Source organism: Apteryx mantelli, chromosome 2, assembly GCF_036417845.1.
Source record: "Apteryx mantelli isolate bAptMan1 chromosome 2, bAptMan1.hap1, whole genome shotgun sequence".
NCBI classification, from domain to species: domain Eukaryota; kingdom Metazoa; phylum Chordata; class Aves; order Apterygiformes; family Apterygidae; genus Apteryx; species Apteryx mantelli.
Window position 1 is genome coordinate 162,504,409 of NC_089979.1, and position 12,472 is coordinate 162,516,880.

Consider the following 12,472-nt stretch of genomic DNA (forward strand, 5'->3'; position numbering starts at 1 on the left):
GCTTCTCGTATTCTTGCTTGCCTGAACAGCAGTTCTGCAACTCAAGGTTCCTTTGCACTTGAGGAGGGCAGGATGAGTTTGTTGTTTTATCAGTAACTCGAAGTGTAAATAGTAATAAAAATACAATTTCAACATAGCAAGGAAAGTCTCTAGACCTGAGTTGAATGTAATTTTGTAGTCAGTTTGTGGTAGTCATAAGATGACTGAGATTAGGGATAAAAATGTTTGGTTGCATAAGAAATGCTCCTTTCAAGTCCGGGAGTAGTGCAAGGAAACCCTCCTTGCTGTTGCACAAGCGCTCCGTATTCTGTTAACAGATCCTGGATAATTTATCAGTGTTACCAAAGAGAGAATTTCTTTTAATTTAATTCAAAACAGGAAAATGTCAGTTAATGGCAGTTCTATCACATTGTGAAATATCATAATTAACAACTAAATTCTTGTGATCTCTAGAACTGTAGAGTATGTGCTGAGTGTGGCACACGAACAAGTTGTCAGTGGCACCATAATTGTTTGGTATGTGACAGTTGTTACCAACAGCAAGACAACTTATCTTGTCCTTTCTGTGAAAAACTGTGCCTCCAAGACTTCCAGAAAGATATGTTGCATTGTCACATGTGCAAAAGGTAAGAAGCCTTATATTTGTTAAATTGTACTAAAACACCTAAAGTGTATGGTGAGCGGGTATGACGTTCATGCGTTTGTGTGAAGGATGTGGAAGGTGATATACAATGCTGTTGTAACTGGCTGTGTGAAATCTTGATCCTTCATCCTTAAATACAGCAGACAATACTAGGCAGCCTTGTTTTGATCTTAGCAAATAAGTGGGAATTGGCAGTTACTTGTTCTTTTTTGCTAGTGAGGTGTACAGGGAAATATGCTCTGCTGCTGTTCCTCATGTTGCATCTATTTTGTGAGTAAAGAGATTGGAATAGTCATCATCATAATTTCTATAAGCACTAGTATTTAAATTTTTATATGTATATTGATTAGGTAAGACTGTTGTATAAAGAGAGTTGTTTGCAATGGTCTCCGTTTGTTAAATTTTCAAGTAGATATTCTCTGTTCAATTTTACAAGTTATGCTATGCAAGTAAAAAAAAAAAAAGAATCTTTAAAAGTATAGACTGTTTGATGTACAATGCTGTTGTATCTTTCTATACAACTTCTTGATATTGCTATACATGTTGTGGTGTCTGACTGGCTTTAGAGATAGTTTAGGTCTTCATGTTTAAATTTATTCAGTTCTTGACATACTGATATTTTATTTTTATTTCGTCAAGAAGCTTCCAAATAAAGCACTGGTTGAAATACTTGATTTTCCTGAAGGAATGAAAAACAGTGCTATTTTTATATTGATTCTTACCAGGATATTTTATACTTTCATTATTAAAATCTTAGTCACACTAAATTCGTCTTCCCAGATGGATTCACATAGAATGCGACAGATCTCCAGGTAGTGAATTGGAGTCTCAGTTGAAAGACTACATCTGCACTCTTTGTAAACAAGGAGAAGGGGATCAGACTCAGTCGTGTGATGTAATGGACACTTCTGAACTCATTCCTGAACCTGACGGTGTAACAGGTAGGATGCATCACCAGTTCTCTTTGTACATAGTCTTTATATTTCCAGAATACTAATATCAAATAAAAATATCTGCAGCTGTCTGCAGCTTCAGTATCCTGTATTAGAGAAATCAGCAGATAAGCCCCTTCATGGCAGCTCTCAGCCTTCCAAGTCCAGCTTCCCAACCTGTAGTTGCAGGTTTTCTAGGTTTTTCAGATCTGGTACAGTTAGGTTCATAAACATACTCCTTTGATAACTGTCTTGGGGAATCGTATCTACCATGCACATTCCTGGTAAGTATTCATGGAGACATCTTTTTTCCCTCCTGCTGTTTGTCGGGCTTGTATTGCCCGTTCTCCTCACTATCTCCAGATAGGACACAGGAGTGGAAGCTAGACTATGTTCAAGGGTCAGGTGTATTTAACTGAACAGCTTTTAATCAGGTGTACTTTTCTTTTTTCAAAACAAAATGTGATTGGTCTTGTTTCTGAGTGCTCCTCGTCTAAATAGGCAGGTCAAGTGAAAGGTACCTTGGAAAAGTGTAGTTTTTCTGAAATGACTCAGTAACAGCAAGGAAGCACAGTCTGTAGATCTGAGTCCGGGGCGCATGGACCTAATGAAGTTTCAGCTGAACGCCTGTGTGTATTTCACACCACATGGATAGCACCTACACTCATGCAAGCTGAATTTCCTAAGAGAAATACAATTGTAGATACATTTGAAGACAAAGTGAAATCTAGCAGATCAAATGCACTGTCACTGCCACGTGCATTTCTGCTGTCTGGACAGCAATGCCTGTGTGTTGATCTTCTGTTAAAAGAAATCGATAGCTCAGTTGCTGTAGTTTTTTCTTGTATGTTAAAATTAAAGTTGTACATAAACAAGTCATTCTCTTTGATGTTAGCCAGTATATTTAAGTGTATACTTTAGGTGAACAGTAGAGAAACGCTGAAAAAAAGATCCTGGAGAAAGCGCAGTGACAGTAGGTAAATTTAAATAAACGAGTGGAAGAAGTTTGTCAGTGGACATGTACACCAAATAGAATGAGTGGCAGCTTAAACCTTTGAAGATCACTTCTGTTGTGACAGGTTAGTAGAAGCTATCGGACTCTCAGACAGTGTATTTAGACCATTTAGGAAAAATCTAATATCCAAAATTATACCGAATATACTCCCAATCTTCTGCTGGAATCACTTTTGAATAAATAGCATTTATTTGAAAGAGTAAAGTTTTGAGTAATACTTTTATTATTACTTCTAGCTAGGAGAAGCATTGATGAGCACGCTCTTTTCCCCAAGGAAGAATAGGGCTGTCATCTCGACTACTAGGAGTAATCTGCAGCTATTACATGCGTACAGTCATGCAGTGTTTTTTGCCCAAGAGAGCACTTTTGTACATTAAATTCAGATTTGGAGCCAATCTAAATGATCGTTTCCTCAAAGTTAAAATATCACTTTAAAGTTGGCAGAATCTGAGAGCAACTTTTTAGGTGCTAAAAGTGGCATCACGTAATAGTTCCTGGCTTTTTGAACTTTAAAGAGGCTTTCCTGAACAGAAAGCTATATTCATTTGCCTTTTTTTTTTTGGTGCTAACATCCATGGAGGATCAGTTCCTTTTGAGTTAATGCTTACTATATACTTTGATTTTCATGCTGCTACTTTGTCTAGTGCATTTTAATGAATTCCCTTAACTGAAAAAGCTTTTTAAATGGAAAAAAATGTGTACTTCCTGTTTCTGTGCCCTGTGACGATACTGTCAGCTGAAGCAGTACTCAGTACCGCCTTTTCCACGCAACTTTCTTTAACATGGGGGAACCACAGGTAAAGGTATGCTAGTTCTACAGAGTTCTGTTTTTCATGTTGTTGGAGCTGAACAGATGGGTCGAAAAATCAGCGTTCCAAATGCTGGTGGTAGTTGGAGCCTCGTCTCTGCATTAGAGACCTTTGTAGTATTTATATAAAAATTTGAAGCCTTCATGCTACAAGTTCTTTTGAATTTAGAAGTTTGAAATTTGATAAAAGGCCTTTTATATTACTTGGCTAATGTAGAGGAATCTGTGACTATGTGTAAATTACATTTCTACAAGTAGGTTTATATAACTACTTGACACCCTCTTTTCACTATCTGAAAAGTATAAAACAGCTTTGGTGTTAATGAGAAAAGGGCTCTTAATCTTTAAGGAGTACTATATATTCTCCTTGACCTTCTCATTGACCTGATTTGCTGTAACTCCTATCACATAATTAAATATCATTCTGTTTAACCAAAAGGTCAAGCAGTGATAGCAACTACTGATGCCAAAGTAATAGAATAAACCCCATGTCAAAACTGGTAACTTCTTTGCTTCTCCTTAAGCTTGTACAAATGAAATGGAAATTCAAAGTGGTGCAGAAGATGTGGCGTTTCAGGAACATACCATTATTGGTAACGGCCTGGGTCAAGAATCAGCTGTTGGATGTGTCGCAGATGGTAAGAAAGAGTTTTGCAGCCTGAGAAAATACAAATCCAGTGTTCGGAATCCTTTCCCACTCAGTAAGGATTTGTGGTGCTTCATAAATTTAATAGAAAAAATGGCTGAAAAGCAGTAGAAGGAGACAAATTGTGCAAGTTCCACTATCCGAACTCTCAAGCAATAGTATCATTTTTTTGTTGAAGAAGTATTTTATTGAAGGCAAAGATAGCTGTAAATTACATCTTCAGAATATTTGTGCAGCAGAAAATCCTTTTACTTGTTTGGTAGGACTGGCTTTATCCAAAAGCTGGAAATAGTTAGATACTTCCGTACATTGGAGGATTATAGTAAAAAATATATATATTTGTTGCTGTGTAGATTCAGTTATTCGTATTTTCTGTTCAAGTCTCTTGTTTGTAGCCACACATAACAAGATTGGATGAATTTCCCCTTTTGTATTATGGGGCACGCTTAATAACCAAGAACTTCCAGTTTATGTGCTCTTTGGTTGTAATTGTTCAAGTATGTGCTCAGTTAGGGTTTTCTCCTTTTCTCCCTTGCCCTCTGCCCCCTAGATAATCTGTTTATTAAAGCACATCCACACAGGATGTACTACGGTAGTTGATCATTAAGGTTCTGGGAATAAATATATCTTATCAATCACTCATCAAGTCCCAGCCAAAGAAACAAATGCAGATAGAATGTTTTTTGGCTCAAGTCCTCTAAATATTTTAGTCACTGATGTCAATGGCAAACTTGCAAGTGTGACCCACCCATCCCCAGGCCATGTTGAGGGATGGTTGCTCTAAGGGAAAGCAAGAAACCTGAATTTAAAGCCAAAAGAAAAAAAAATCTTGCAGTTTAGCTATGAGCACCATGTTGTACACCATGGTGTGTGATATAGGGCCATGATTTAAAATTTTGTCAGTGAAGATACGTTCACAATAAAATGCTAGACTGTGAACTGTAGTGGCTAATGTGTTTGTGTAGCAGCATGAATTTAAGAAGAGTGCAAGCGTAATAGAAAATAGGTGGCCTATAATGGAGTCAGGGACCATCAAATGAAGATACTAGAAGCCACTTCAAAGGAGAAGATAGGATGTTGGGCTTCATGGAATGGGCACAATTCACTGGAACTCCTTGACGAAGAAAGTTATGGATTAAATAATTCTGATTTGGTTCAAGGGGAGGCTGGGCTTATATTTGTGAAAGAAATCAATGGGGCATGATAAGCCACAAACTATTTTCAACTCAGCTGATTTCCTAAAGTCTGGAAGAGCACTGGGAAGGAAATGTTTATTATATATACTTGTCCTGTTCTTCTTCTTAGTTGTCTGCTTTTGGCAGCTATTGGGACAACTGCTTAAACTACATAAATTTATGCTAGCATAAATCTCCAGTATGTAGAAATGAAAAAGGAGAGGCTACTTTGAGCTGCCTACATGGAAATGTAGGTTCAGATTCCTCAAATCATTATTTCAGGCCCACTGAATGCTCTTTATAAGCAAAGTTCCCTGCTTTGCAGTTGTATACTGTAATTTTCATTCATCTGTCAACTTGACTCCCAGCAATACAGCTGAGGGAACTTTACCTAGTATATACATTTGGGAGTATCTTTTGTACAGTGGAATCATTGTTACTAGCGGAGGACCTGCCCCTGATATCCTAATGTAATCTTCTTTCGCCTGAGCGTGTTTTTATGGAAAACATGTGAAGGGGAGTGTTTGAGTTTGTCCCTGAAAATGTCCTATTCTCTTATGAGGTACTCTGCTGTGTTTCGGGGGGGGGGGGGGGGCGGGAAGAGTGATCAAATAGTTGTGATATATCTACTACAAATATAGGTTACTACAAACATGGGGTCAAAAATGGATATTTATAAAGTATATTTTAGGCTGTGCATAAAATTTTTAAGCAAGTGATGTATATTTGATGCACTTGATGCGTATCAGCTGTACTTGGTGATCAGTACCACTCTGTAAGCTGTTCATTTTTACATTGAGCCTTTAATGTGATTGTACTTAGTTACAGGCATATCACTAGAAGAAAAGACCACAGAACTGGAAACAGAAGCCTCTGATGAAGTTAATTCAGCTGAAATGGAAATGTCTCCTAAAAAGACACCAGCATTGGATGACAGTCAGACTGAGAAAATGATGGAAGGTGTTCAAGCTGTAATACAGCAGGAGTCAGACGAACAAGTGCAAGAGACACAGCCATCACAAGATAGTGTTGAGGTGTCAGAAGTATCCACAGTAGACTCTCGGTCTCTGTCTTCAGTACCTGAGACCGTAACTGTGATGCCAGAAATACAAGGGACTGAAAGTAAAGGGGAAACTTGTATCCATGTAGAACAACAACTGGAAATAATAGAAGTGCAAAAAGAGGTAGAAAAAGGAGAAACTCATGAAAACTCAGAAACACCAGCTCTTTTAGAAGTAAAAACTGCTTCTGCAAACAAAGGTTTGCAAAGCAGTTCACCAGTTGGAGACAAACCCATAAAATCACCAGCTGAGACTTACCCTTCACTTCCACCATCAGTTAATATAAACAAGACAAGTATGTCTTCCTCACCAGATGTTTCATTAGACTTGCATTCTGCACGTGATGTACAGCACAGTCAGCCTCCAGCGTTGACTTCCACTGCTGGAAGTGCTCTCACAACAACTTACATATCAGTCACTCCAAAAATTGGCATGGGGAAACCGGCCATCACCAAAAGAAAGTTTTCTCCTGGAAGACCCCGATCAAGACAGGTAAGCCTGCAGAATATTTCATTATATACATTTATGAAGTTAGTTCAAACCTCAGTTTAATACAATAAGTTGACCTGTTTTGGAGACTATAATATGTTTATTCTCCCAAGTGAGTGTATAGTTTATTTCTTTAAGGAGATAATTTCATGTTAAATAATTGAAGGTCATACATAATAAAGGTTCTCTAGTGAGAATTACAGTCTCTTTTGGATTGTACTTAGAGCAAAATAAATAGGAAGATTCATTATATTTTTAATACGTGCTAGAATACATGTGCTAGAAATGCAAATGTACATAATGTGCTTTTTCTTTAATTCATCTCTTACTCTTTTTCATATATATATATATATGTATTTTGGCTAATACCTTTAACGTGTGTTAACATTTCTTAAATTGGCTTCATAGATGAACCTGCAACAACTCTGTTACCATCATGCTGCCGGATTTTTTCTCAACGCAAGTTTTTAAATGAAGGCAAATAGAGTGATGGTTTTGTTATATGAGCAAATACTAAGCAAAAACTGTCTGGTACAAATTGTTGTGATTTGACGAGGATTAGATTTGATAATTGAAAATTAATCATCATGTCTATAGACTTCTGCAACATCTTACTCTCTGTTCTAATTACATAGTTATGGGAATAAATGATTCATGGAACTTTATTTTGCATTTATTTTGTATTTGCAAAATTCTACACAAGATGTATGTCAGTGTGACAAATTAAGCAGTGTTTCATTTCTGTTCTCTTCCCAGAATTTAATTTTAGGCTTTGGAACTTCTAGGATGATCATTTCACATTTTTCTGAACTTAGTGTTAAAGAAATATTTTATATATTTTAGAATGTTTTCCATTTTCTCGTGTAAGCTAAAGGTTCAAAACTACAGTGGAAATTTGGTTTTCAAGAAGAACTGTGAAACAGTGTTCTGAAAGGGTTAAGAATATGTAATAAAAGCAACAAATTATTCAATATGGAAGTTTTTTAGAGCATCTCCAGTTATATTTTTTCTCATCTATAAGCATGGTGGAGCTTATAGAAATATACATGAAATAAAACTAGACCATAAACTATTGGGAAGAAAGTGTTCTCTTTCCTCTGCTCTGATGTTGTCTTACAGTAATCAAACATTATCACTTTTAATACTGTGTACTGTCTTAAGATGAAATGTATTTCCCTAGTTTAAAATCTACATCAGTTTGTCACGCAGATTTAAAAAGGGTGGGAAGGGGGTGGGGGGTGGGGGGGAGGGGGTTCCTAAATAGGTTAAAATGAATTCAGAGTGTCTGTTGGGGAAGATTTCTGTTTGGTGTTCCAGTAAAAGTCACATTTATTTTTCTGTGCTGTTTGCCCCTGCTACGCGTGGGCACCAGCATGATGATACCAGCAGTGAAATCAGTTAATTGCTAGAGAGCCCAATGAGGCGAACATGGAGGCTGATTCCCAGCTGTAAATGCCTGCATCAGAAATGCATCTCTTAAAAAAATCAGCTAAAAAGTGTTGGTTTATATATTCTATGTACAATATGGTATAGACATTAACCTCTCAATATATGGTGCAAGTAAGGCAAATAAAACTGAGCTGAATTACTGTTCAGAATTCATGTCTAGCACAAACAAAATCCTAGCTGTGATGCTAAATTAACATAATCTGTTCATCAGCTTGCAAATTATATTTTAAAATAAAAAGGTACAAATGGCATCTTAGGGCAGTTAGTGTCTTAGCAGTGCCTACTGCAGAACTGAGTAAGTTACTTGACAAATTAACAAACTCTCTTCTAAAATTATGTTGGTCTGTGAAGGCACCCTTTGATCCCCTTGATTTTGTTAATCCTTTCCGTATGCTTTAAACACATACTAAGCTGGAACTTTTGTAAGGCTAATAGCAGTTTTCTGGTAAGAAAAGCAAATACATACTTTGTTTTAAGTCCCAGTATTCTTTCTTATTTTCCACTGATTATTCAGTTCTAGCACGCATCAGCACTTTGTGGAAATCTGTGGAAAATTGTCTAGAGTAAGGACTGAACAAAAATGAAGAGCTGTGGATACTTGATTAGCAAAAAACAGACCTTGTTTTCCTAACCTTCTACTAGTAATCCAAACTCAGCATAACTAGTAGGTAGGGCTTTGGGCTTTGGGATCTTTTTCTGACTCTTAATTGATCAGTTTTTACTTTTGTTCATCTGATTTTCCATGTTGGAGATGAAAATGTAATCTCATGTCTATAGATAACATGTCTTTTGAGAAAAGAGGCTTGTCTATAATCGGTGTTTTCTAAAACAGCTTTATTATTACAATTTTGCTTCCACCGAGATTAGGAACTCTGTTTATTTTGCTGCACTTCGATTTTTCTAGGTGGTTGTGCAATAAGGTATATACTATATTTACATAAATATCTATATGCTTTAGACATTGACTAAATTATCTCCAGTGTTGTAAGTTTGCAGTGTTAACTTCCTACTTCGGGCCTTTGCTGAGGGACTGAAACCTTTAGAGTGATGATCTGTAGAGGGTAATAGATTTAGAAAAGTACAATTACAGGTAAACATTTTTCCTTTGAGCAATATGTAATCAAACAAATCCCTGATGGGTGAGGCATGTGTTTAAATGTTCTAACCTTGGATTACACCTAGAAATTGCTTTGGCTTTCTTTGCCACAAGCATTCAGGGTTTTTTTAAAAGAATTGTGTACTTTTTTCCAAATCAAGAGTTCTGGATAGGAACAGAAACCTCTCTAAAAATACTAGATGTAAAAGAACAACACCTTGCATTTTTATCTAATTGTGCTCAGTTTATGCCATCTTTAAAAGCACATTTCACATATAGTGATTTTTTTTTTTTTTAATATTTGTGCCAGTTTTCAGGAGTAAAAAAGCTACATTTTCTGCTTTTTGATATGTGTTCCAGCAGCCGTGTATATGACTTTCTATCAGCCTGTTCTGTATGATTTTGGAAACTGATTCTCAAATTGGGAAGAGAAGGAAGAAACCCTATAGCTGTAACTGTTTTTTTTTTCTGTAATCTTCATTCTGATACTCCCCTCAGCCTCCCTTCTGTATTCACCATATACTTATGTGCCTTGGGGTTTGGTTGGGTTTCCTGTTATGAGAGAATTCTTTTGGACAGGTACTTAAGCAGTTTTTCACTAAATCTAAAAGCAAAGAATTAAGTCCTTGTGTTTCTTTGTGTCATACTCTACAGATACTTCAGAGCGGATATTAGCTCTCAATTCTGGCTCAGGGAGAGACTCCGGCTTGGCAGGTTCTGGTGGCTGAGGAACGCGTTGCCTTCTGCTGTCCATCTTCTTTGCCTCGCTAGCGAGGCCCCTTTGTTGCAGCAGGTTCACAAACGTAACCTCAAACATTTCAGCCTAACAAAGTGTCTCAGTACTTGTCTGTCTAATGATGAGACATGTGCCAAGGTCTTCTCAGAAGACTGTTCCCACAGTTTCACCTTCTCTGAAGAACTCGCAGTAGCTTTCAGTTCGGGGAGGAAGTTGGGTCAAGAGACCTGAAAAGAAACAGCTAAGCACAGTTTCCCGTGCAGCTTCTTAAGGGGTAATTGCTTCCACCTCCTGCTTTCAGAATAGGAACCAAGCTGCACTGGAGGAGCTGAATCTACTGGGAAGAAGGTAAACACAGGCTAGGCAAGGTCACGTTGACCCATAGGAAGTCAAAATTGGAGAAAACGATCCTGGAGGAAAAAAAAATGGTTCTGTGAGGTTCTGGGAGTGTGATAGATAATGCATGAGTGTGGATGGCATCTTGGTTTAGAACAGACCAGGTCTTGTGTGATTCTTCTTTGTGCGTCTGTATACATCACCAAAAAGGAATTTTGCCTTCTCAAAAGCGGGTTAATTTTATGAGTTCATGGTCAGTCTCTTTCTATTTAAAGAAAAGCACATAATGCCGATTTGTTAGGACCTAGGTTACAAGATACTGAATGTTATCTTGCATCTAGATCAGTTCTCAGCTACACGTATTAGAGAACGATAGAATAAGAAAGAAAAACTACATAAAATAGGGTTGGATTTTTTTTTTTTTTTTTTTTTTTTTTTTTTTTTTTTTTTTTTTGATGAAGTTGTGGCTCCCACACCTGGCCAGCCTAACATTGGATCCACAGCTGCTTCCTCTGTTGCACAAAGGAACTGTCACTGCAGGACCAGTCACTTATCCAGGACTGCACAGGTTTAAAATAGATATTTTGATGAGAGTAATATTACTCTCTGGACTCCAAGGACAAGCCAACATTAGCCAGTTTCTGCAGGAAGCAATATTCTCCACTTTCTCCTAGGAGATTCAAATGTTTTAATTTATAAGCTACCTTGTTGGAATGTCCTATTACTGTTACAAAAAAAAATCCAGTGCAATGGATTTGTGGAACTTCATATGGAGAAAAATAGTAGAAAAATTGTCTGGATCCTGAAACATTTTTTCTCAGCTTTAGAAGACCCACAGATTTGGCCTTCATTGGACACAGGAGAATCTATGTAAAATTTAATAGTTTGTGATTTGCATTTGTTTTCATTAAAATTAATTTATTGTGCTATGCGGCAGGATAAATGATTGTCTCTTTCTTCAAAATCTAATAATAGAGTCGCTACTAAAATATGTTTGATTATTCAGTTTCAGTATTGGATACAAAGTTATTCATAATCCTACTCCAGAATGAAACAAATTGTTTTTTACATGTATCCTGACTGTAGCTGCTTGTCGATCAGAGATACTTGCTAGTAGCTGCCAGCATAATAAAGCTGTTAAAGTGCTAACCTGAGAGTTGTACGTGTGCAGTCTCTTTGCCATGGGCTATACAGATTGTCCACCCCTGTCTATAAAGAATTTGCAAGTTTATACCAAAGGGATTTCTGCTTTGATCTTTTTCATTATTTTTTTTCCAAAGCAGTAGTGTTAAAAGGAGTTATCCCATAAGGTTGTTAATGATTATTCTGACATATATCTAGTTTGAAATAAATCTTCACAGGAAAAATGCGTATTTTTTTCTGTGGTTGAATGCTCTAAGGGGTATTGGGGATATCTTGGGGATGTATCTGAGTCAGAAATGTGAAATCATTATTCTTTCGCAACAGCACTGAGTATTGGGAAGCAATGACAAAGCCAGTGGAGGTCATTACGGCGTATGCAGCTCTGTAAGACTAGTAGATAAACACTTTTTTTGGGGGGGAGTGATTTGTAGAAGCATATTGAATAGAAAATAGTAAACTTTTATTCTTTCTGTTTTACTGCAAAAATTACTTTAGTGTGTGTACTGTGATTCATTTTCATTGTGATGATACTGGTGAACCTTAGGATATGGCTCACTACGTATTTCTAGGTATTGTGAGAGCTTCTCTGTTGTGAAAATGCAGAACATGGTGATGGGTTCAGGTGCACGTCCTTTCTTGGATATTATGGCTTTTTCCCAGTCTTCGATTACATGGTACTCCCTAGTATGTTACTGTAGTGAGAGATGCTGCAAAAAAGGTCAAAAAGGTGCTGTTTCAAGGATGGGTTTGTGCTAGAATTGGTTTTTAGGGTTTTTGTGAGGGAGCTATATTTAGAACAGACTTGAGTTTTGTTCCTATCCCTGAAGTTATATTAAATATTAGAATGAAGATGCATGTTTGTGCGTTAGTGATGGCAGTGTATTTCATAAGGCCTTAGGCTGCCAGCACGGTGGCCGGGAGCTGAGTCCGATCTGACCCCTGA

The 12,472-nt window shown here is 37.1% G+C and overlaps 1 protein-coding gene across 4 annotated transcripts in view; it reads left to right on the forward strand.

Annotated features, from left to right (window-relative positions):
- The window catches only part of KMT2C (lysine methyltransferase 2C), a 204,826-nt gene that overhangs the window by 111,779 nt on the left and 80,575 nt on the right, over positions 1–12,472 (forward strand). For all 4 annotated transcript variants that reach the window (XM_067291962.1, XM_067291963.1, XM_067291964.1 and 1 more), the window contains exons 10-13: positions 454–626; positions 1,424–1,584; positions 3,923–4,036; positions 6,042–6,772. In XM_067291962.1, coding sequence (XP_067148063.1) covers positions 454–626; positions 1,424–1,584; positions 3,923–4,036; positions 6,042–6,772 — 1,179 coding nt within the window. The remainder of the gene's footprint in view (positions 1–453; positions 627–1,423; positions 1,585–3,922; positions 4,037–6,041; positions 6,773–12,472) is intronic.